Source organism: Streptopelia decaocto, assembly GCF_964273445.1.
Source record: "Streptopelia decaocto genome assembly, chromosome: 1".
Taxonomy (NCBI): domain Eukaryota; kingdom Metazoa; phylum Chordata; class Aves; order Columbiformes; family Columbidae; genus Streptopelia; species Streptopelia decaocto.
In genome coordinates this window covers 149,167,167-149,192,128 of record NC_138663.1, presented here as the reverse complement: position 1 = coordinate 149,192,128, position 24,962 = coordinate 149,167,167, and the positions used below count along the sequence as shown (strand labels likewise).

General features: G+C 40.3%; 1 protein-coding gene across 3 annotated transcripts in view; it reads left to right on the top strand.

Moving 5' to 3' along the window:
• The first annotated feature begins 1,272 nt into the window (after nt 1-1,272).
• The window catches only part of TFDP1 (transcription factor Dp-1), a 47,569-nt gene continuing 23,879 nt past the window's right edge, over nt 1,273-24,962 (top strand). The window contains exons 1-3 of one of the 3 annotated variants that reach the window (XM_082050283.1): nt 1,273-1,336; nt 2,842-2,926; nt 15,410-15,476. In XM_082050283.1, coding sequence (XP_081906409.1) covers nt 2,915-2,926; nt 15,410-15,476 — 79 coding nt within the window. In that variant the 5' untranslated portion in view covers nt 1,273-1,336; nt 2,842-2,914. Of the gene's footprint in view, nt 1,337-1,830; nt 1,994-2,841; nt 2,927-15,409; nt 15,477-24,962 lie in introns of those variants that run through there. The other 2 variants (XM_082050284.1, XM_082050282.1) reach the window with 2 other exon arrangements.

Here is a 24,962-nt window from a genome sequence, read left to right as displayed (position 1 = left end):
CAAGCGAGGGGTTACTGTGAATTAAAAACTTCAGAGATTGCTACTTATAAAGAAAATGAGGGTAGCTAGTGCTTCCTCATTATTATAAAACACAACTCCATGTCTTAAAAAAAAAAAAAAAAAAAAAAAGGATAAAAGTCACTAAAGGTGAGGCATCTTCTGCAGCATCTTCTCCAGCACGTGTGCTAGATTGTTCTGCTCTGCTGCTGTATAGTGGCTGTGCTGATTGTGCCTTCTGTTTCCAACCAGCCTTCTTTCCCAAGCATGATCAGCACGGTTTTAGAGGAAGAATAAACCTTTGACTTCCTGCTCCCCTCTCTATCATGTTATGAGCAGCCTTGCACCACAGAGGGTTGGTATCACGTGCAGAAGTGTCTGCAGCTCCCCCCAACTATCAACTAAGTCTTATATCTACTGCTGCAAGAAATTAAGTTTTTAAGGTATAAGCCTTTGCTGCAGTTTCCACCATTGTAGCTGTGCCTGTATAGCCCCACTACCGAGTGCTGAAAGGTTTTTGCCAAGAATTACATCATTCCTGTATAATTACATCACACAGCCCTAGCTAACACACACCATTTCGGTGGCTGCTGTACGCAGCTAGCATATGCACCAGTTTCACAGACTGGAGGTGTCACAAACCATTGAGCGCTGAATTTTTGGGTGCAGGTCTGGCCTAATTCAAGCTTCAGAGGAGCGGTCGCCTAGTGGAAAACTTTCACTTGCATTACTATAAAATCCTAATTTTAGCACGGGCCGCTGTTAAGTGAGCTTGCTCAAGTAACGGCCGGACAAAACGTGATGAGGAAGCACCGGCAGGATGTTGTGGCAACGAACCGCACCACCCTGCCCCGCCAGCACCCATGCCCCCAGAAGCCCGCTCAACGGCAAGGGCAGCAACGGTCCGCGCTCGCTCCTCTGCCGCAAGGCGGGCTGGCCGGCGGCGAGGCCGAGCGGGGCGGCGCTCCCCGCGGCGGCGAGGCCGAGGCGCGGGCCCGTGTCCCGCAGTCATCAGGAAGCGGGGGATCCCGGCGCCTTCCCGCCCTCTCACGCCGCTGCGCGGGAAGCGGCTCGCGCCCGCGCGCCGACGACCACGTGCTCACCGGCGGCGGCGGCGGCCGCCGGGGACCGAAGAGCAATCTCGCGCCGATGCTTCCCGCGCGCTCGCCGCCGGCGCCGCAGGGCGGGGAGTCGGAAGGCGCGAAAATCCCGCGCATGCTCCCTCCGCCCATGGAGCGGCGGGCGGTTGGCTTAGCCCGCTCCGCGTGTGCCCGTGCAAGGCACGCTACACCCCCGTGACGTCAGCGCGCAGCGTCACGCCGGTGGGACGCACAAAAGTGTAAGTTTCAATTTTTTTTTTTCCCTGCCAACGGGGGGGGAAAAAAAAAATAAAAAAATAAAGAGGAAAGAGCGGCGGGGTCGCGCGCGCGGGGCCCGGGTAGGGGCCGCTGCCGTCGCGCCCGCCCGCCCCCCGCCGCCTCTTCACACCCCCCGTCCCCCTGCGCGGGCCCCTCGGCGGTCGGGGCGCGGGCCGGGGCAGCGGCGGCGGGCAGGTGTGCGGGGCCGCGGGCGGGCGGGCAAGGCCGGGCGGCCAGCGAGGGCGGCTGGGCAGGAGCCCGCCAGGCTGGCGACCGGCGGGCGCAGAGGCGGGCTGGGAAGTGACAGCCCGCCGGGCGAGCCCCCTTCCCCCCGCACCCCCCGCCCCGGAGCGCGGGGAGGGGGGCGGTCCCTGACGGCCCCTTCCCCTCCCCCCACCCCGCCCGAGCTGCCGTTGGGGCCGTTGCTCTCCCGCCGCCTCCCCCCGCGCCGGCTCCCTCCTCCCCTGCCCCCTCCCGCCGGGCTCGCCAGGCCCGCGCGCGCCGCCGCACATGTGCAGTCGGGCGCCTCCGCAGCAGCGCGGCGGCGGGCGGGGGGTGCTCCCGCTCCGCGCTCCGGGTCCCTGTCTGGGGGCGGCGGCGGGGGATGGAGCCGGCTCTCTTTGCCTTCGGCCGCTCAGGTGTGGGCAGCCCGGGCCGGCCTGCGGCGGGAGGAGGATGGGGAGCGGCGGGAGGAATAGGATGGAGGAAGGGGTGGGGGGGGGGAGCGCGCCGCGGTGTGCTGCCGCTGCCGGGGCGAGGGGGCTGGGGCCGGGGTGGACCCGCTTTCCCCCGGTGCCCCTTTCCCCTGGTCGCCGGCGGTGCCGCCTGGCGCGCGGGCGCGTCCCCCCTTCCTCGCGCCCCCGCCGCCTCTGAGGCGATTAGCGCGGCCCCTCGCTGCCGAGGGGAGGCGGCGCGGGGCTTAGGGCTTTCCCCGGGCGGTGAGGCCCTGGTCGGGGGGCGGGTGGGCGCTGGGTGCCCGAGGCGCGGTGGCGACTGCCAGTCTGTGCCTCTCGGTGCAACCGAGGCCCGCCCGCCTGCGAGGAGGAGGGGGGGCGAGGGGGGGGCGTTGCAAGGCCCCGGGGGCGAGCTGGCCCCCGAGGCCTACTTGTGCCTGCTGCTGGAAATGGGGGTGGGGAGGAGGAGGCCAAGGGAGGGATCTCTTCCCTCGCCGTTTCTCCCCGCGCCCTGCTCTGCGGTGTTGCAAGGGTCGCAGCTGGACAGGGACCGGCCCGGCGTGGGCTGCCCGCTGCCCAGCTGGGATCGGGGACGGGCTGGGGGAAGGGCGCTCCCGCCAAGGGAGAGCTCACGGCCCTGAGCTGGGGGCGGGAGAGGGGCTTAGGGGCTGAATTGGTGATGACAGAAAACTTTTTTAACCGCTTTTTTGAAAAAAAAGTAAATCGCATTTTGTGGTATTCAGTAATTCCAGTTTTAACAACTTTCCCTCTTTTCATTTTTATAGCTGATGATGTCTTTGCTTGCTTTCTAGAAAATAGCGTTGTTGTCTCTGTGTCCTGCTGCTGTCAAGATTTTAAGAGGACCGATTTCTAGTCTTTGGTAACATGGCAAAAGATGTAAGTATGTTTGTAGCACACTGTGTGTGGAAGCATAGCTCATAGAATATTTTTGGTTTTGTTAACAAAAGCAAACCAGGTCATGCTTTATAATAGCTGTCATTAATGAATATGTGAAACTTACTATATCTACATTGTACATCAAGCCTAGGCTATGTCTCCCTGTGGATGTAACAACATAAAACAGCTTCAGATCTGCAACCATTTTTTCGGAGTAATTAATCTTAAGAATTCACCATGCTCATAAAAGCACATGGGCCATTGGCATTATGTGTTTGCATACTGAAAACTAAACCAGCTTGGTTTTGAATTGAATTTAAAAAAAAACAGCCAATACTATTCAGATGACAGAGTTGTCATTGACTAATGTCAACTAGCATTGCCTTTCTTGTGTCCAAGGAAGTAGCATATATTCAAGAGAGTGAAGATGGTTCAGTGTCCATATTTCATTTTTTTGTCTCTTGCCTACCAAAAGATGCTAGTTAGTGTCTGTAAAAACAGGCTTTGGGGACTTTCATCGTAGACTTCCATTACCATTGATGTTAAGGTTAGTGGATTTGAGTCTGTGGCCCACCTCTTGAATCATGTTTGCTCTTTACCTATTCCAGTACTTTTAAAAAGTAAAATTTCAAACATTGTGCATTTAAGATGTAGTTCACTGTTAATATCTAATATAATTGGGCTTTCACATTCCATTATTGAAAACAGGACAAGATACCACTCTGTATTCAAATTAGAATATATCTCACATTCAAAAAAGGCCCCCAAAACAACAGCATGCAAGCTAAAGAAAAGAGATACAATTCAAATTTGTAAACAGCAGGTTGCAATCTAATATGGGCTGTTCTAGTTTACAAGTAGCAAGAATTTCCATGAAATAGTGATTGGTTTAACAAATTACTACTGTAGAGCATTTCAGTAATTTGGCAGCAAGTGAAAAACATCTTAATGTGTGGAGAAGCAACCAGAAATACGTAGTCACTTAAAGCTTGCCTGGAAGAGATAAGGGTGGCCAAGTATGTTACAGATAGCAGAGTTCAGGGAATGAAAGGCCATATAAGCGGGAAGAAAATGAAAGAGAAATGTTAGACTAGGAGATGAAATTGAAGCAGTTTGAAGTAATTAAGATACTAAAGTATGTTTAATATTAGATGTTGGGAGATCAACTAAGTGAGGAAATGCTAGCACCTGGAAATACAGATGAATATCCTAGAAGGTCTAAAGGAGCAGAATGAGAATAAAACATTTCAGAACCTAATTTTTGAAAGACCTAGCTTGTTCTAGAAAAGACAGTAGTTAAGGGAGGAATAACATACATGATAATAAATTTCAAAAATGGTAGAAGATGCTACAGATAGAAAAATAAATTGTTTTCAGTATCTTTATTACAAGAATTAGTAAGCTGTATTTGGAAAAATGAAAATCTAAGTTGGATTTTAGGTGCAATTTTAAGTGTACTTGAACACCAGAACAGGGTATCTAGAAAGGGTATGAAATCCTAATTGAAGGATTGTCTAACCTGTTCTTAAAAACCTCTATACATACTTAATCCTGCCTCAGGGAAGAAAGATGAACTGCTTGCCTTTTTGCAGACTCTTAGATACCCACCATTACATGATGTCTAAAATGTGTAGTGAATGCTGGGAAATTTTAAATTTCCGACTCTGATTATGGGCCCTACTAGGTTTGATTTAATGCTAGAAAATACAGATGCTACTTGGTAAAACACCTTTTTGATTTTCAGAAGGGAAGAGAATGATTTGCACATTTTTTGTCCAAATTCTGAGTTCTTTCTCTAGTGAAACAGTGGAATTAATCGTGACAGAGACAGTATTGCCAAGTTTCTGGGCATTCAGTCTTTGAAGACCTGTACTGCTGTAAATTTAAACATTCTGACATAGAAATATTGCTGTGATTAATGGCCTGTGGTTCTGCCATGTCACCTATCAAGTGCACTAACTGCCTGTGAGATGTAGTGGTGGAGAAGATGGCATAGCTGATGAGTGCTCCCACCCCTTCCTTCCCTTTTTCTCAGCAGAACTGAGATGGCTTAGCTGTGGTAAGGTCTTGTGCTGCTACCATGCTGAGTCTGGGCTGCTGGTGGCATTTACATGGCCAAGAGTGTGGCAGTGTGCTCCAGCCTGGGAACGCGGGCTCACTGCGTGTCCTGTCCCGCTTGCTGCTGCTGGGGCCAGCGCTGGCTCTGGTGACAGGGAAGCCGCAGCCCCGGGCCAGGGTGCCACAAGATAACGTGCTCCTATTTAACCCCTCCTCCCACCTGCTGAAGGATGGCACTTCTCTTTTCCTTCTGTTGCTCACTTCCAGCTCTTCTTCTGATACATCTTTATAAAAAATATAGCTTGAAAAGACCTGTTTGGAAAGTCAAATACTTGTAAAAATTTGCTGACAGAGACTCCACTGGATAATTGAACAAATGGGGAGCACAAGGGAGAATACTGGCAAACTCAAATGTTTTTTGTAAAGGACTAAAAAATTACAAAAGTACTGATCAGGTAAGCTGTCAAGATAATGCTTATGAGCTATTTGACACAAGCATAAATTCTGTTAAGTATTACTTCAAAATGTATCCCTCTAATGCTTTCTAGAGTGTACAAGGAGAGAATAAGCAACAAAGCGTTGATTTTTTTTTTTTTTTTTTTTTTTTTTTTAACCATTTCATTTCCCTGGCAGCGCTCAGCAGTCAGGATACATTAATGTGTAGCACCTTAATGAAGAACTTGCAGGTGGACTTTAAGAGCATAGTCACAAGTACTGTTATAGCTGGGTAAGTTGCAAAATAATAATGGAAAAAGAGAACTACTAGCTTGTGAAGGCTGAAGTATCTGTGGGTATATCAGTTTATTTTTTTGAAAGCTATTGTATAAAGGGTATAGGATCTGGAACGCCATAAATATACAGGGGAAGGAAGGAGCAAACTCATTTTCCAGTGTGATCTGGTAATAGTAATGAGCGTAGCCATTTTTGGTTTTATGTAAGTGAGTGTTGTGCGGAGCTGATAAGCAATTCTAACAGGATCAGGCAGATTGGCGGTGGAATATCACATTCATTTCAGAAGATCTTAGTTACTAGACTTTACTTCTTGTGTAATTTAAAGAAACAATTGAAAAAACGTGTGGATGAGAGAATGCCACTTGCAGTATCTCAAGTACTTGTGTACCTTGGGAGCAGGATTATTCTCTTGCTTGTCAGAGGCTGAATGACAAGTTGAGATCAGTAGAGTAGGGTACAGTTTGACACGTATGTTTGTGCTGTATGGGAAGTTTCTTGGTCTGAGACTAATATAGTCATCGCATGCAGAGAATCTCCAGAAACTCCAGCATATCCAGTATTCCTCTTTCTGGTTAACCAGTGTTGTTCTCTAAGACTTTGCTGAGTCTACTGTAAACTCTTGCACTGCTTACAGATGTGGCACCTTCCAGGCAGGAGTTGGAGGAGCCAAACTTATGCAACAGAGTCCTCGTCTGACTTGTGCTGCTCACTGGATTCATGGGATTAATAGTTTAGTGGGGCCACAGTTCCCTAAGTGAAATGGTGACCTGTCCATCCTTGGCATGCTTAAAACTAGGCAGCGTGCAGCATCCAAAGATTGCCAGTTACTGTAGCAAGAAAGTAAATTTCTTAATTTTTTGTCTTCCAACTCCCAGTATAAGACTGAGGACTTCTTGCTGGCCACTTCTATATTTAGCTATATATTAGAATTACCTGTAAATTAAGCTAATAAATACTTTTTAATAATAATTGTTAACATACTTTCCTTGACTAAATTAGCAGTTTCTATAGTGCAGCTGAAGATCCAACTTGTGATACAACCCTGGTTCTCCTCTCACTTCTGTTGGAACTTAACTTCTGAGGCCCCTCAGGCAGCCATAAAGAAAAAGAAGACCCTCTATAAACAGAAGAGAAGAAGCAGGAGTCACTTGCAGGAGCTGGGTCTGTTAGAGGGGATAGTCCAATGCATGGTGTTACAGCGAGTGCTGAAGACAGGGAACTAGACAAGAGGAATGAGTAAGATTCCTTTTGATATCAAAAATTACATATATTGAAATATGCTAAATACATAAATGAAATACTCTAGATAGTAGTCGTTACTTATTGTTTCAGTTGTTCACCATTGCATGGACTGTTTCAAGACATTTAAAAAGTAATTGTTCTTGAAGAACATGCAGTAGAAAACTGATCTGGTGTTCCACAGACATTTTAAACTGGCACAACACTGCTAGGCTTCAGAATTTTTCACAGACTAAAATATCTTTCTTGAGAGCTGTTTGTCCAGAAAGCTCATGCATTTTACTGTTTCATATGTTGCTGACAGCAGCATTGGCTTTAGAACCACTGGTTCTAAAGTTAGATTTTTTAATTTTTTTTTTTTAGTCTACTGTCATCTTGTGCTTGAATGACTTTATGAGGGATTTTTCTGTTGATCTTTAGTTTACCTAAAACTTACTGTATCTCTTCCGTATTTCATGGTGCTTTTATTAATCTCATTCAGTAGTAGCTGTGGCCCATGTATCTAACTTCGGAAAGAAAGCTTTGTGCACATGTAAATCTGAGGACACATTGTAAGAAGTTCTTCCAGCACAAAGTTCAACATCTGATCTGACATTGCTGTTTAAGAGATCTAGAGATAGAGGAATTAAGGTTGATATTTCATTTTAATTGAGTATTCAGAATAAATTCAAGTATGTAGTTTAATTCAATGAATTTATTTCTTAGTATTACTTAAAAATATTTTTATCAAAGAATAATTAAAAAAAAAAACCCACAGCAAACTAGTTTCTTAGGTCTGCTAGATTTGGGGAAAGAAGTAGATCTGTGCTTCTGTATAGTAATTTTGCCAGAACACCACAAAAGTTGTACTTTTTAATAGCTTTCATGTGATGCTTCTACATCAATCTTGAGCAAGTCTTTGTGGTCTGAAAAGGTTATGTTTGGGATGCATTGAAAAAAAACAAAGCCTAATGGAAGTGAGAAAAAAGGTATGTTTTGGATCTTTTTTTTACATGATGCACTTTCAACGTCTAGAAAATATTGAAAAGCCTTCAAAACATTTTTCAGACTTTAAAAAAATATCAGCATGTGTTTCTCCTTTTATGTTTATTTTTGGTTATGTACTGGGAATTTTAGTGAGACAGACTAGGGAAGTGAAGTCTTTAGTGGATCTCAAGTGGTTCATGCACCTTTTTTGATAGCATCTTAGTTCAGCGACTTCTCAATAGCTTGATCTATTTCTGTTTGCCTTTAGTGAGTTCTAATGTGTTCAGAAGTTTGCAAACTGAAGATCAAATAATATGAAATGAGGTCTTCCAAAAAGGCATCTGAGTCTGGGATTTCGAGTGTTGTTAACATGTCTTTAAATATGCTTTTTAGAAGAAGGCAGAAGGAAATTGATCTTTAAGCTCTTGTTTTTCCATGAAAAATACACAATAAGAGTTTCCTTTTTTTTTTTTTTTTGTAATGTTAGTTTGTATTTTTAGGGCAGAAAATAGCAGCTCAGAAGTTGCCTGTCACCTTGCCAATTTATTTGTGTAACTAAAGCATTTTCCTGTAGCCTTCGAGTGTTAAACTTCTTTATTAACTGTGTGTCTCATGTCTAATGGTAGTGGCTTTATATAGACACATATTTGTAGTATTACTGAGTAAACACAGTGAACTGACAACATGCTAAACAAAAATACAGCTTTTAAAAGTTAAGTTACACTAGAGATCACTTATTTTAGTATTTGTATTTGCTTGCGTGGATATCACTTAATGGAGATTTATTGTGGCTAATAAGAAGTGGGAAGAAAAATGGGCCAATCTCCAGTAAACATTCTCTATGCTGAAGTGGTTCTTGGATAGCAGACAACTTGATTTTAAAGGTTGACAGTGGTTCATATCCCCAGAAATGCTTCTGGCTACTTGTCTTGTGTTGCTAAGCTGGCTACTTGTCTTAATGTTTGCTAAGCATCCCAGTATTGCATTAATAGTTACATGAACTTGCCTGAAAATTATGTTGTAGGCTGCTGTAGCCTTACAATACACTGATAAGGAGGCTTGTGAGGCAAATTGGTTTGCAAGGAGTCCTGTGAAACATTATTTGTTGATTTCTGCCATTGTTTAGATGCTGTTGAACAAACTACTGTAAAGATTTGATTTGGCTAGAAAAACAAAAGCCTATTTAGGTCAAATCTAGAATGGCACCAGGAGCTAGTTGTGGAAGTGGCTGCTGCTTGTACCTCCCTGCGTATTTAGTCTAGGAGGACACAAACTATTATTCTATTTTCCGATTTAGTTCATGGGGTACAAGTGGCAAACCAGTGCTTCGGGCCTACTCACCCTAGGAATCTTGAAATCAATTTTGCTTCATTCTTACAGCTTCATGATTACTTTTGGGGGATATCAGCTTTAAATTTTGCCAGGACTGTATCACTTGGGCAATTGAATTATTGTAAGAAACATCCCAGTATAATTTAAACTCCTGTGGTATTTTTGGTCTGTGTGGCTCCTTAGACTGGACCACTATTTGACTTATTCTTCATCTATGATTCAGTTTTTGCTGAGTTCTAAATGTGTTGTTCTGTTTAGAAAAAACATCCAAGAAAGCACATGTTCTTCACATTCAGCAGTAAGACCACCTTAGATGACATTCTGTATATACACAGCTTCCAATATATGTGCAGTGTCAGTAGAGCCTGCATTCAGACCAAAGATGAACAGCGCTTAACTGAGCAACTAACTTGTGTTTAGTTTTTATCTTCACAATTCTGTGTGATCCAGGTCTTTAATATCTAGTGCTTTGACTATGCCTTGGTAGTTAAGGTGTTAGTAATTCAATTTACTTTTTGGAAAGCTCATTTCTATGGTATAGCTCATTGCCGAGTGGTTTACAAACACATTGATCTTGAAGATGCTGCCATGAACTGAAGATGTGGTATGGTCTCTTTCAGAAGAAAGTAAAATAACACATCTGAGAATTTTGCAGGATCACACTCTTGTAGCCTGGCTTTAAAAGTTATTTTCTGTTACTTTATACAGTAAGGAATAGATCTTACTGACTTCATTTGCAAAATGAAATTGAAATGGTTTAAATTTAAGAGCTTTCTTTTCTTTCCTGCAATTCTCTACTTCTTATCTTCATTGTGTTTTCATTTCTGTGAAAAATGAATTGGATGTCCCATAAAAATACCATCCTGCATTAACATGATGATTCATTCCCAGAGCATGTTTACTCTGGTCCCTCAATGAGCTGAGTCCAATGGGAAAAATCATGTATTATGATCTTGTTACAAATTACATTTGCGTATGGATGGGGTGAAAGAAGAATTAAGGTTAAGTAGCATTGTTTCTGGTTATAAGCTTTTATCCACTTTGTAGCTGTGCTAATTTTCTGTTGTATGTGTTTGCTGCTTACTGATATTAAAATAAGGTAAACAAAATATCCCTACATATTGTCAGTGAAGTGGGGCATAGTAAAATCGCATAGCATAGGGCCTTTACGTTTATTGCCTATTCTTAAGCAGTAAAATGACTAGGGGATTGTCATGCTGCGTGGATCAAGTTAGGTGCAGTTTGCACAAGATGTGTGTGGCTTTTTGCTAGCAGACTCTGCAAATGCCTCTTGACAGCAGAGGCATCCTCCCGATGCCATTTACAAGCTCTGGGAGGGAATAAATGGACTCTAACGGGAATACTTTTCCTTCGCAATTTCTCCATTTTCGGGTCCTGTCTTTACTACTGCTAACCTGATTTGCTTTGAATTTCTCAGTCTGAGTCCCAGTTTATTTACCTTCAGTCATAGTTTAGACTAGATTGTATTTACTTTCGCAGTTCCTTTTTTCTTCCCTTCTCCTCACAGGATCTGATCTCCTTGTCCTGTTAAAGCTCTTTCAGGTTTTTATCAGTTCTGTCTCCCGTACTTTTCCAGTGACTCCCAGTTTCTCTACCTCAACTTTTAATCTGCCATCTTCCATCTGATATTCTAGCTCACTTTTTCCCATCCAGTCCCAAAATTGTCTACTTGTTTTTCTGCATGTCCCATGCCAACTCCTGTTCTTTAACCAGTGTTGTATATTTCGCACCCCTTTCTCTTGTTTTCAGGCCCAGCTCTGTGCCTCAATCTAATGGACTTAATCTGCTGTTAGCAACTGAAAATTTCTATTCTGAGAATACCTTTTGGCAAATACCCGTGTTTTCATTTATCTCTACACTTTTTGCTGTTCTTTCAGCTCTTTTTTTCAGGGAGTATATTTAAAATGGGCTCATTACGTAAAAGCAAGATATTGCTGTGGCACAAAAGCATTCTTATGTTCCCCGTGTTTACTTATCTTGGAGTGTTGGAGGGACCTTACTCTCCGGTTAAAGCTGATAGACATAGCATGTGTACTTGTTTAATCTCATTTTAGTCAAACTTCTTGGTAGTGCTTTTATAGGTTCCTTGTATTGCAGTACAAATTCAGGGTTTTTTGTTTTGTTTTGTTTTTTTTAATAAGTGAGATTCACTGCATTTTTAACAAATTTTGTTTCATATTAACTTTAGTGCCAACAGAAAGATATTTCCCAATTTACTGATTTTTCAGGCTGAGGGCACTTACAAGTGCTTTTCAGCTTTTACTTGTAAATAAAACAAAGACAGACTTCCCAGTCCTTATGATTGATGATGATCTCATAGCAGGCCAGTGCTAACTTAAGTTGAATTTTTGATATGTTTAGCCTGTCAGTTGATATCTTAAGCATTCTGAATGATATGATAAGACAAAGCCTTGACTATCATTGGAATCCCTACTCCAGTATAGCTTCCTCAGTTAAAATTACCAGATTTACTAATTTGTCCAGTGATTTTTAACCTTCCTCTGATTTTTGAAAAGGAGGTCTTAGTTTATTTCATTTTAGATGTTGAGTGTCACAAGGTGTTTTTGTAAATCACTGTTGATTTTTGTTGAAATATGTAAAGTATAAAGGGTGTATCTGTTGTCTCCTTAGGACACTAGTTGTTTATGTAGCCATAGGGAAGAATACATAGCCAAAATGTCTCCTTGAAGAGGAAAGCAATGATAAATTGTGAAGTTGCACAAACTTATAAAGCTTTCAGAATAGAATATTAAGAGCATGATATTATTTCAAGCAGCCCTGGTGTTATCGTCAAAGGAAGTAATGAACTTGAAAGTTGAGAATCAAGATAAGATAAGAAAATGTGTAATATGAAAAAATTACGTTATCAGGTAAAAAAAAAAATCAAAATACCTTGTTACAAGTAGCTTGATAAGGCGTGAAAACTATGTGTATTTTGCCATCCGAAAATAGAATTTCCTTGATGTCTAAACCCTCCTTGGCATAAAGTTCGTTTTCCATTGAGGAAAATCAGGTACTTGCTGTTCTGCTTTTCTCTTTCCGTTGATGTGGTGTTGCTTTCTTTTGTTTGTTCATTGTGAATCTGTTGACTATGATATACCTAAAGGGAGCTATGGTCACATTTTCCTCTCTTTGTTTCTTTTGGGCTCTGCACTGTGCTAGATACGTTATGGAGAAGTAATCCTGGTCCCTCCTCCAAAATAATCTGACTTGACAGAGAGTTACCATTTCTTTGAAATGCATACTGAGAGATTTTTTTTGCCTGGTATTTCCCTTTTAGAACAAAGACACCATAATTTTGTATGAGATAGAAGCTTTGCTTTTCAGTTCTCTTTTACCAAAAGCTCATATCTGTGACTTTGAGGAGACTCAAAACTAGTGATAAATTTTGATAACCTTAGAATTAAATAGTGTATCTAGAAGTGTGAAGAGCATACTGAGGCTGGAGTAACAGAATTTTCTCTAGAAATCAGTTTTCATGATGAGTAATAGCAGCTGGAGGTGCCGTTTTCTGTGAGATTTGGTAGTATTCTTTCCAGGTAGTTTTCTTGGAGTGTTTTCTTGGAGTGTTTCCTAGGCATGCTCTTACGAGTGAGTTGAATGTTTACCAGCCATTTTAACTGCAGGAGCTGAACCTTCAGTAAGACACTGGAATGGGAAGGTGGCGGAACTGCAACTGGTTCATCGGTGTCGTGGTTCCTGAGGGGATTCTTCTTGTTCAGTAATTGCTGTTCTCTGAGTTTTCCCAAATTGCTGATTAAATGCAGTGTTTTTCCCAAATGTTCTTCATCTTAGTGACTTGTGTAATTTTAGTCACACAAAGGCGTGAAGCAGGACATGTAGTGTACTAACTTGACCCTTTGTAATGCTAGGTTAGATTGCGGTTTTTGGATTTGCCTGTTAATTGCAATAATATTCATCACTGTATAGTTTAATTATATAGAAGAAAACTTGAATATAATGAGATTATTTGATGCTAAGATAAGGTGGTTGGTTGAATACTAAAGGATAAAATTAATTAATAGAAATGGTTGTATGGCAGACCATTCTGGTTTTAAAAAAATAGGAACAGACCAATAAATAATTGATTACTGGATTGCCTAATTTGCTAATTACTGAAATAATGTTTGCATTTGATACTTCGATTTGTTGAATATCACAGCTTAAATATTTGGGTTTGGATTATGACTGTTACTGATGTGAACATGATGCAGGTTTGCTTTTGCATGTTAAACTGATGTATGGAATGAATAAAAATTATTAAATTCCCATGCTGTAAAATGAAAGGCATTACAGATTAAACCAGACATTTTCTTGGCAGTCCACTAATCAATATATTAAATGTCTTCCTAGTCTCACTGATATTTATTTGATTTTCAGAGAAAAGAGAATTTGCAGGAAGCCTTAAGTATGAAGCCCTTCTTTCTACTGTTGAATAGAAAATGAAGTAGTGCATTTAAAGAAACTATGATGATGAGACTGCACGTTCTGTGTGGTTTAACACTCCTGTTGTGAAATTGAGGTGGAATGGGAATATAATGTAACACTTAACAAAAATGCATCTTCATATAACACGTAGGATTACAGTATTCTAGAATGTCATATTGCCATAGAATGTAGCTCTAGTAACATCTTTGTAGCTTTAAGAACATCTTTGTACATGATACTGATTTCATGTTGATAAGTATACCTTACCTGATATAGTGCGTTGCCCTTCTGAATTATGCAGTAAGTGTGATGAAGAGTTAGGCTTATAAGAAGCTGTGGTGTCTGGGAATAGGGCAATACAGCTGTCATTTGTGCAAGTGGAACTTTGAATCCCTACTGTGGGCAAGATGAAGAACAGGCATTGTGTACTGGTAAGTTGATGCAGTCTCCTTAAAACAATGCTGTTTTATTACTTTGGGGGTGAAAATTAGGAGAACAGAGGACAGAACTGCCCCAGGCTCTTCATTCTACCCATCATTTCCGTTGTCCCCTCATTTAAGTTTTCTTTGTGCCACCAGGTTCTCATTGCTGCCATACTATTACAGGCCACTGCTCTTCACGCTTCCCATAGCAAAATTTCTCTTCTGCTTACTTGCCAGCCTGTCCCCCGTGCTCAGTCATCTTCTTTTCTCCCCTCCCCTTTCACTGAGGAGAGAAAGTTTCCCGTTTTTTCAAGTTCCCTGCCTGTCTTAAGAAATCATTGCTGTCATACACCTGTATAATAACAGCACCACAGCATCCTCTAGTGGCTTAGTTTACTGAACTTCTGGCACATCAGGTAGGTTTCTCAGGGAAAAGCTTTGCTGCTGACCGAAAGCAAACCATTTCATTGTCCCTTGAAGATCTGTAGTAACCTGCAAATACTAGCTATGCACAAAATGCAGGTAGGGACTTTTCAGCCTCTCTGACACCACATGCTAAATTATGGTTAAGTGTTGACTTTCTTGCTGTTCCTTCTAAATGAAACAGTCTGTGTGTCCTGTGTTCATTTTTTTTTTTTTTTTCAGAACTGTTTTGTCTGTAGAGAACAAGGAATTACCGCACAAAGTGTTTTCTATCAAAAAATTAATAGTATTTAAAAAAAATAACTTCTGTGAGCTTTCTCAAAGGATGGTGATTATAAACTTATATATAATCCTATAGCTCTTTCACTTTAGACCTTTATATTCTGATCTTTTAAAATACTTAATTGAAAAGCTCAAGGTGTTTCTTCTTAATGCTTTTTTGTCTGATTAAAATGGCTCAAGGCACTCTATACCACTTCTACTGTTTTTGCTATAATGTTAACTTCTGTGGTGGGTAAAGAGTACCTACACACAGAAAGGTGTAAGTCGAAGGTGTCATTGGTTTTAATTAGAAGGATATAGAGCTGTCTGTTAAAACAGTACATGTATACTGTAAGAGCTTAGGACACAAAATAGCAAGGTGGTTGTAAACTTTTTCTGCTTGTGTTTTAAGAATATGTTATTTATTAAATCAACAATTTAATGTTTGGCAAATACCGTGCCATAAACAGTGCCATTACATAGTGGCAGGTTTGTGACAAAATGTGAGTGGTAGCAGCAGAGACTTCTGGTATGATTTCTTTCATCTTTAACAATAAATGTCTGTCTTTGTAAATCTAATAAAAGTTGCTTTCTTTAACAGGCTGGACTAATTGAAGCCAATGGAGAGCTTAAGGTGTTCATAGACCAAAACCTAAGTCCTGGAAAAGGTAAGAACACAATTTTTAGTAAGACTCTCTATTTCTGAGTTTTCAGTTGTTATGCTTATTACTGACTTTAAGCTGCTTTGTTAGCATAATTTTTGTAAAGCTTTTCTTAAATTATATCTTACATAATCAGCAAGCAAACTGGAGATTTTCTGTGGTTTATCATTGCCTCTAAATGGCATGTGAAGTTCAGTGATGGCTTGTCATCTCATATGTGATCTTTTCGTTAGTATACCAGATGATCTAAAACACCTTTTGGGGCCCTGTGTTTTACCAAATGGGGAAAATGCAGGAGTGTAGCTGTTTAAAATGGGTTATGACAGTTTTTATGGTAGTGCATCCACACTAGTGCAAGCCTATCTGAAATAATATTTTGAGCAGAACTGTTTGGGACTTGCAGATAGTGGCTGTGCATTTATCATAGTGTAATGTAATCAATCAATTTAATAAAACACAGGGTATAAGCTTAAATTTGATATATAAGCTCAAAAACTGAGAATATCTAAACATCTGGGGAGTTGTGTGCTGCACTTTACGATAGCATAGTTGGGGAGAAAAACCAGGAGCACCACTGAGTTCCAGTCGTCTGCAGTTCTGGACAGCTATATGATACAACCTCTTCTGTAAACTGGTTCTGGTGTATGTGAAAATTAGATTTATGTCCCCTGTATTCTTAGGGGAAGCCTGTTTCCATAGTGAGACTGTAGAACTACTCTCTGACTTCCAGTTCAGTGTATTCTTGCCAGTTCATGCATTTTGCTGGTGGCAGTGTTATTTTTCAGCTTAATAGTTTTCTCCAGTGTGTTTACCTACTCTTTATAAATAACAATTGTGTATCTTTAAGTCTTTAGTTTGACAGGCCAACTAGCCATTGTTTCCTAGATTCCTCATCAGATGAGCTCTTTGTCCTCTGGATTTTCCTTATGGTCATAAAGAATGAGCCTGTTTGATTGCTTTCATCAACTTTAATGAACAATGACCCAAAGTAGTATATATGACTCCAAGTGGAGCGGCAGTGGTATTTGTATGGAGGTATCAGTAATTTTTCTGTGCAAGGTCACATTTCTTTCACAACCATTTCACAACAGATTTTGGTGAAATGGCCATTTTCCTTTATTGCTTCCAAATGATGATGGTCTGGTTTATTCCTGTGTGTGACAGATGGCATGCTTCGATAGGCTGTACTAAGTAGGGTGAAATTTAGTAGGTCAGAGTCACTTACTTGTCTGATGCTCTTTGTAAACCTCACTGTTGACAAATCTATGGTCTTTATGCACTGTTGGATTACACTAGTACTCCCAGATTAACCTGTAGTCCAGTTCAGGTGAACTCTATTAGTATTCTTGCTCTAGTCTTTTATATACCATTTCAGGAAACCCCTTCAAGAATTCATTTGCACAACTTCTGATTTCTGTCACCATCAATTTAACTAACAGTTTTTCTAAGTACATCAAGTATTTCAAGGGAATCTCAATAGCTTCTCTCTTTGACCTTTACTTGTCTAAAAATATACATTGCTTTAAAAAGAGGGGCTGATTAATCTGCCACTATGTACTTGATGGAGAAGCCACTAAGGGTTGAATAACTGACACTCACTAACTTATCCATATGTTACACACTCCTGGACAACAAAAGTGTGCAGGTAGATTACCTGATCCTTAACAGCTATACCATTTTCCCTACCCTCTGTGGGCAATAAACCAGATGTTTTTGTCTGGGACATTTTACACCCACGTAGCATCTGTGTCTAGACCTTGTTACAGTCAGTGGTGAGCTAGTCAAAACAGTGCAGTCTAGACAGCAAGAATTGGAAATGTGAATCTTCCATTATTACATAGCTCTTAAAGTAGAACTGGGCACAACAGAGGCCGTTTCATTGCTCGTAGAGTTTCTCAAATAAATTCAAGTGAATAAATAGTTTATTATAGGCTTGCAGCTCCTCTGGTTTTATTCTCTATGTATACCAACATGAATAAACCACGCAAACTAAGCTATCCTCAATTAATTTTTGCACCTCATTGCTGTTAAGGGGGTTGTGTAAAGTTAATGGACAGCAGCTAATTCTTAATATTGAGAAGAAACTGTTTCTCTTGGCTCGATTGTTTTACGTTTCTTGCCTCTAACTTGTTCGTGTTTTATATGCAGGCTCTGTTGCCTTAATAGCTTAAAATAACATATTTTGTCACTAAAATATTCAGATGTGTATCAGAATTCATTCACTAAAGTAGTACTTATTTTCCTTTGCCACTTTTTCATAATTTTAAGGTTTTTGTCCAGACTTTAAATATTGCAATTTTAAATGTAACAACTCCATACAAAAGTACTGTGTGCTTTCAAAAAGTAGCTGTCTGCTTTACATGCCATTATATCTGTGGTGATGAGGAATGACGCATACAGACACAGACATACACGTAGACACAGAGTACTTGTTAGCAGGGAGAGCAGAGCCAGGCAGAGCTGAGCTGACTTTTATTAACAGTTCTCAATTTACAGGTTTACAGATACGGGCCTGGACCAAAAGGCTAGACAGCATGTTTTTTAAAAAAAATTTTGTTGCAAACACACCACACTCATGTTGTGACTGTTTTCAGTCATGTTCCCATGCATATCTTGTGGGCGGCGCTCTGACCCACTCATGCACACACCCAGGCCCAACATTCACACATCATATGTATGAGGGCGATTTTCTGACCCAAGATATTATTCTCACTGTCCTGGGCTATCACTCCTGACACTCATAAAACGCATACTTCTGTATAACCTGTCCAAGGTCCTTTAACTGGAACCACACGTCCTGCCATTTCCACAATATCAAAAAGTCTAGTCCTCTGATGTCTCGCTAAATTTGTGCAAAATTTCTTGTTATTTCACAATGAAGAGGATTCAGTCCATAGCAATAGATAAAAACACAGAGTAAGCTTTCCACAGGGTAGCAGTTTATCTGGTGTGCTTCTTGGGATTAATTGAAGGACGTCAGGAAAGAATCTTTCTATTCTTCTCTCGTGGTCATCATTAAAAGTGATTTTTTTTACTTTTTTTTTTTCTTTTCCTCTTCAAATTTGTATTTCTTAAAAGGAAGAAGTCTTTTCTGGAAATTGTAAGGCAATCACACTAAACGTTTGAGAACACATTGCATTATTGATAGAGGATCAAAATCTCCTTACTGTGTCAGTTGAGTGGTTTGCTTAGCCCAATCTGTTAATGCAAGAATCTGACTACTTTTTGAAGTTCATTCCCTTTACACTTTCATGGCACTCAAGGTCATTGGATTAATAATATCGGAGGGTGCATTCCAGCAACTTTGAGAAATATAGCAAATTAAGAGTTCCACCTCAACAACGAAGTTGGGAGAACTTGCTTCATTTTCCACATGTTGTGTGGAAAATGTGGTGTGAAGGAAGGAGGAGCTCAGGTGTCAGAGAAGTAAAGGTATTATGGGAGTAATAGAAGACAAAAAATTACTTATCCACTGGGTTATAAGGACATGAGTGCAAAAATGTGATTTGGGAGAAAAAGAGCAGAATATTTCTCTTAAAATGGTTCTGTAACATGTGACCAAAGGTCTGTTAGGTGAGTATGGGACTAAGTAGTAGGTATACGAATCAACTATGAAAGATAAGCAAAGATTGACCCTTCTGGCCAAAACAAGTTATTATGCAATAGTTCTTACAGCCTGCACAGTTTCTGCTGCACAGAATAGCATGTGAATGGACTTACGTAAACTTTCAGTCTGGACTGGCAGAAACCTGGGTACCGTGAATAGGTCATTTTTAGACTGAGTTTTGTTAGGGTATGTAGCTGTTTTTTCTTAGATAAATAATGAAAAGGGGGTGTCAATCATCTTGTGATGTTGAACAGTTACATTGCACATCGTCTTGCTCAAAAAGTCCTAAAGCTATAGAATCTGGGAAAGAGAGGGTGTGTTAAGGAGTTACCTCTGTATACAAGTCCTGTCCTTACATGTTTTTCCTGGTTATCCACTAATATGAATTGTCAGAAACAGACTGCCAATCCAGACATATTTTTTACTTCAGTCTAATTCAGTTTGGAGAGACTGGTCTCAACCATGAACTCCAGATTAGGATTTTTGTTTTTAAACAGAGAGTGACTTTATCTAAGAAAAGAAAAGAGTAAAAAAAAAAAAAAATAAAAAAAAAATTATGCATGTAATTTTGACTAAATTGATCACGCACATAAATACCATTCTAGAAAATGCTCTAGAAAAGTTTTTCTTCAAAAACATCTTTAGTGTGGAATAAGAGGTTATCCGTCTTTATATGTGGTTTAAATGAGCTGGAAGGTTGTATTTCCTTCAGTGCTTGTGTAAACGCCGGAATAACTTGAGTGTAAATTCACCTGTGTTCTCTGATGTCCCTGTGCATTTTCATTACTGGAGTGTAACACCATATTTAGCCCTGAAGAAACAGCGTTCCGTGGAGCTGCCTGAGCAAGGTACAGGTTTTCCCTTGTATTAAGGTGATACCATTAGCACTGCTCACCAGAGAAGTATCTTCTCTCTGCCTGCTTTTGTTACTTCAATACAGAGAATTTAGTCTAGAATGCTAATTCTTACAGCTGAATCTTGGGAAAGCATCAGTGAAGCAACACACCATTTCTATCAACCTGTTTGATAGAAGGCCATATTGATTCCTAGATCTTACAAACGTTTCAGAAAAATACTATCTAATTAGCTTTCTTCTTGATGCAAATACATATGTTTGGGATAAATTTGTTTCCTGTTTGAGTATGTGCCAGTCCTTAGATGAGGAAACTTGGGTAATGCAGGTTTTCAGTGTGTTTGGCTTCAAGGTGGTGCTGCTGAAAAGCTCTAACTTCTCCTGGAAGGACATGGGGTATGACATTTACATCTTAGTGCAGCTTTCCTGTTAAGTGCAAGGTCTGCCGAGTCTGTAGTCTGGTAGGGTTTAAGTGGCATAAATCCCCAGATTTGGTCTAGAGTGGTTTGAAACAAGCATGACTGTGAAAGGTTTGGTGTACTTGGTAACCAGGAAGATGGTTTTCTGATATAAATGTTCGGGACAGAAGTAGCAATGTAATGGGCAGAGAGTGAGAAGGGAGGATTTTTGTTTCAGGAGATCCTGAGTAATGTCAGTTGGTTTCAGAACGTAGCTTTGTGAGTCAGTAAACATGCACAGCAAAAGGTAGCTGTATATCCAGATGTCCTCTCACTGATGAACTCTCATGAAGCTACTCAGTTTTATATGTGCCAGTTGCCCTGTGCCATTGTATTTACTGTCAGCTTCAATTATGACATTGTGGAGGAATGCTAAAAGCCATTGGAAGCAGTTGCAAGTTTCCTTGGCTCATTCCAAAATATCCAGTTGCAATTTTTCCCTAATGCCTCAATTGCTGAGAACATTACTACACAGGGCCCTTTCATTTGCTTGTTACCCTAGATTCAGTAATGGGTTTTGTAGAAATTGTGCCTAAATCGATCTAGTAAACCCTTAAATTATAATCAGAAGCAACATTTATAAAAATTTCAAAGGTGACGTGATGAAAGACTGTAAGGGTACCCAAATTGTGATTTATAACTATTGCTTTTCTGGCAGTCATAAAAAGAAAACATTGCTTTATCAAAGGCAGAGTAAGAGAGCAGTTTAATTGTGGAGTAAAATTCCAAGTTGACTTGATGGTAATTGCTTACTTCTTTCATACCTTGGTTACGAGGCAAGGATAATCTCATTTGGATGTTTTGATTGTTATTTTAGTTTCTTTCCATTCTGGGATTAAAAAAATGTGTTGATTCCTAGCTTTGTTTTGGTGTATCCACTAGCTAACAGCTTAAACCTGAAATTGCTAAAATTCACTCTGAACATGGACTTTGAGTGATGATAATAATGAGAATTAATTTTGAGGATTCGAAAATACGTGTGGGTTGGAGGGATGGAAAGAAATTTGAATAAGCACTGAACGAGTAAAACTTCCTTATGAGTTTGTGTCTTCTAATAGTTACTAGGCAGTGAATTTTAGAGACTTAGAAAATTTGCTGTTCAGGGAGGTTGCATTTTGAAGAAAACTGCCACTTTCTGGTCCCTTGTTATAGTCAAATTAGTGTTGATATTTAAGGATTAGATAGAACACTGTTGAATTCTGATCCTGCCTCTTGCTTGTGAAGATACTTGAAAGAAATTATCTCCTTCAGATGAGTTCAAGGGAAAAGATAACCGATGATATTTAACATTCTATTGAAAGTAAAGCTCTTAAATTAATTTTAAAATTACTGAGAAAGAAAATTTGGATCTTCTGTCATGCCAGTAGATGGCACTATTGGTATGTGACCAGAAAATGCTTGTTAAAAGATGTCTTTAGCTCCTTTAATCTCTTACACTTTAAAATATGGTTTCACATTTTTTAGACAAAACTTGTTTTTATTTCAGATTTGGTAATAGAAAAAAATTGAAGTCAAATGTGTAAATTTTTAAGGTGTATTGAGACTCTAACATTTCAACAGTGCCTAACTGTAAGATTATCGTATTCTTTTTATTTATATGACAAGAAACTTCTGCAGTGTAATGTTGTTGTTAATTCTATTTGCAAAATCTAACTTTTCCTGATTTTTGGCAGTGAGTGGAATTGTTCCTCTGGAACAGAAGCAGAGATCTGTTTCAGGGCCCATTATTCATAATTCAGCAAACAGATATCTGAACTTTGGTTATGAAATGCTTGTGTGTTATTGCAGGTGAGGTAATTTCAAACTATTATTTTTATTACCTAAAGTCAAGCTCAAGACGTAAAACTCCTGGAAATAGGAATGGTATTTGGAAAAGTCTAAAAAGACTTTTTAAAATCCTAAAGGTACGTTGCACAGTTTCCTAGTCATATCTAAGGATGATAAGAAACGTACCTTTTATACATATTCTTATACATATTATTTTATACGTATTCTGTATATTTATGTATTCTGATAATCTAATCAAGTTCATGCTGTTGTAATAAAGAGTGATTTTTCTCCTAGGTGGTGTGGCCTGGATAAAAGGCACTTTAAATGGCACCTTTAAACTAATGTTTTCATCTTAGCTGTGTCTTCAAGACTCCTCTTGGAAGAAAGCAAGGATTCAAGCTTAGTGACTTTGGGTCAGTTTTGTAAAGCAAAATGCACTGAAAACACTATAAAAACAGTTTTGAGGGAATTGCTTGGCATTTGATTTCCTATTAGCTGTGGAAGTTTCTGTGAAGAGAAGCAGAGAAGCCATGTGAAAGTGGGCAACTGAAACTTTCAAGTGCATGGGATAAAAGGCTCTGAGGCATATTGCTGTCAGTTTTATTGACAGAAACCCAAATAATTGATAGAATGGTAATTATGATTAATGACATGATGGTTTAGATGTAGCTTATCTTGTAGGTCTTGCATTTTGTGTATATATTTTTTTTTCATACTGGAGACAAATGCATTGCCTTGAACAGAATTAAAAAAAAAAAAGTTGGAAAGCTTCTACAAACTTCCAGTTCTGAATGATTTCAGACTATAGTTTTCCTTTCTGTTTGCAGGACATGCAGATGCTTTGCTCTTAATTTACTAGGGAGGAAGGCACTACTAATAGCCTACTGAGCTGTCAGCTGCACTTAAAGACTAGTTTTAGTTTGCATTTTGTTATTTAGGATTTTGTCTGTTCTAAGCAGTTGGTTTGATAGGCAGGTTTGGAGCTGAAATTAGCTTTGTCTGTATTTGCTTTACAAAACGGTGACAGTATGGAATTTTGCTAGTGGTGTTGGTGTAGAATTCCCAATCCTTCTCCTGCTATCTCTTTAGTCACAAAAAAAAAAAAAATAAATCCACATATGGTAGACTGCCAAAACTGAATCTACAACGTTTTCCAGATAATTGTAATTTTCATATTATCATATATCAGTCATTTGCATCTCAAGCAGTACAGGTACTCTGGCTTTGTATAAATTCTATTCGTATGAACTTTTTTTAAAAATTCCCAAAATAAGGATTGTAGTATTCCAGATGGCACTTGGCCTTCTCAGAAGTGACAGTCACAGTGGAATCTTGTGTCTGTGTCACTTCATTAAATTTTGTTCATGGAAAGTTTCACTGGGCTTTTTTTTGGTCTCCTGAAAAAGACCTATTGGGCTCTTCAGCTGATACCCTCTTAGTTATGAGTTTATCAGGTTGTTGATAGTAATGTGATGAGAGCATAAGTCATATTTGAATTGTATTCAGACTGGCTTAATAATATTGCTGTGTTTGAGTTCTATAGCTGTTGTTAAGCTAGATACCAACTGCTCTGTTAAAACCATCAATTTCAAAGCTTATATAATTAAGACAAAATGTTTGTAGAGTTCATAAGAGTGCTTATAAGCAGTTGTACTGCAAAATGTCGTCTGCAAGGTTAATTTTCTTTAGGCTTTCCTTAAAATAACCCTTTGCTCAACTACTAACCTTTGATCACGTATTTACTTACGAACTGGTCTGCTGGATAGAGGTTGGTTGAGATTGTTGTAGGAGACGGTATGAGTTACTTCACGTTCTGACAAACCACTCTCATTGTGCATGTTCTTTTGGGGATGGTCGTAATCAAAAAAGTGCTTGCAAAATTAACTTCTTACCGAATCTGGTTCCACCATGTACGATATTGCTTCTATGCTAGAAGACAGACTGATAATTTAACAAGGGCAAGTGTAGAGTCCTGCATCTGGGCAGGAACAACCCCAGGTTCCAGTATAGGTTGGGAGATTACATATTAGAGAGCAGTGTAGGGGAAAGGGACCTGGGGGTCCTGGTGGACAACAGGATGACCATGAGCCAGCACTGTGCCCTTGTGGCCAGGAAGGCCAATGGCATCCTGGGGTGTATTAGAAGGGGAGTGGTTAGTAGATCGAGAGAGGTCCTCCTTCCCCTCTACTCTACCCTGTGAGACCACATCTGGAATATTGTGTCCAGTTCTGGGCCCCTCAGTTCAAGAAGGACAGGGAACTGCTGGAGAGGGTCCAGCGTAGGGCAACGAAGATGATTAAGGGAGTGGAGCACCTCCCTTATGAAGAAAGGCTGAGGGAGCTGGGTCTCTTTAGTTTGGAGAAGAGGAGACTAAGGGGGGACCTTATTAATGTTTATAAATATATAAAGGGTGAGTGCCATGGGGATGGAGCCAGGCTCTTCTCGGTGGCAAACAATGATAGGACAAGGGGTAATGGGATCAAGCTGGAACACAAGAGGTTCCACTTAAATTTGAGAAGAAACTTCTTCTCAGTGAGGGTGACAGAGCGCTGGAACAGGCTGCCCAGGGAAGTTGTGGAGTCTCCTTCTCTGGAGACATTCAAAACCCGCCTGGACATGTTCCTGTGCGACCTCACCTAGGTGTTTCTGCTCCAGCAGGGGGATTGGACTAGATGATCTTTTGAGGTCCCTTCCAATCCCAAACATACTGTGATACTGTGATACTGTGATAAGTCTCTGTGTGTTTGAAACTGCATTGTCAGGAAACTGACTTGTTTTTCTGTTGATTGTTGTTGCGTCACTTC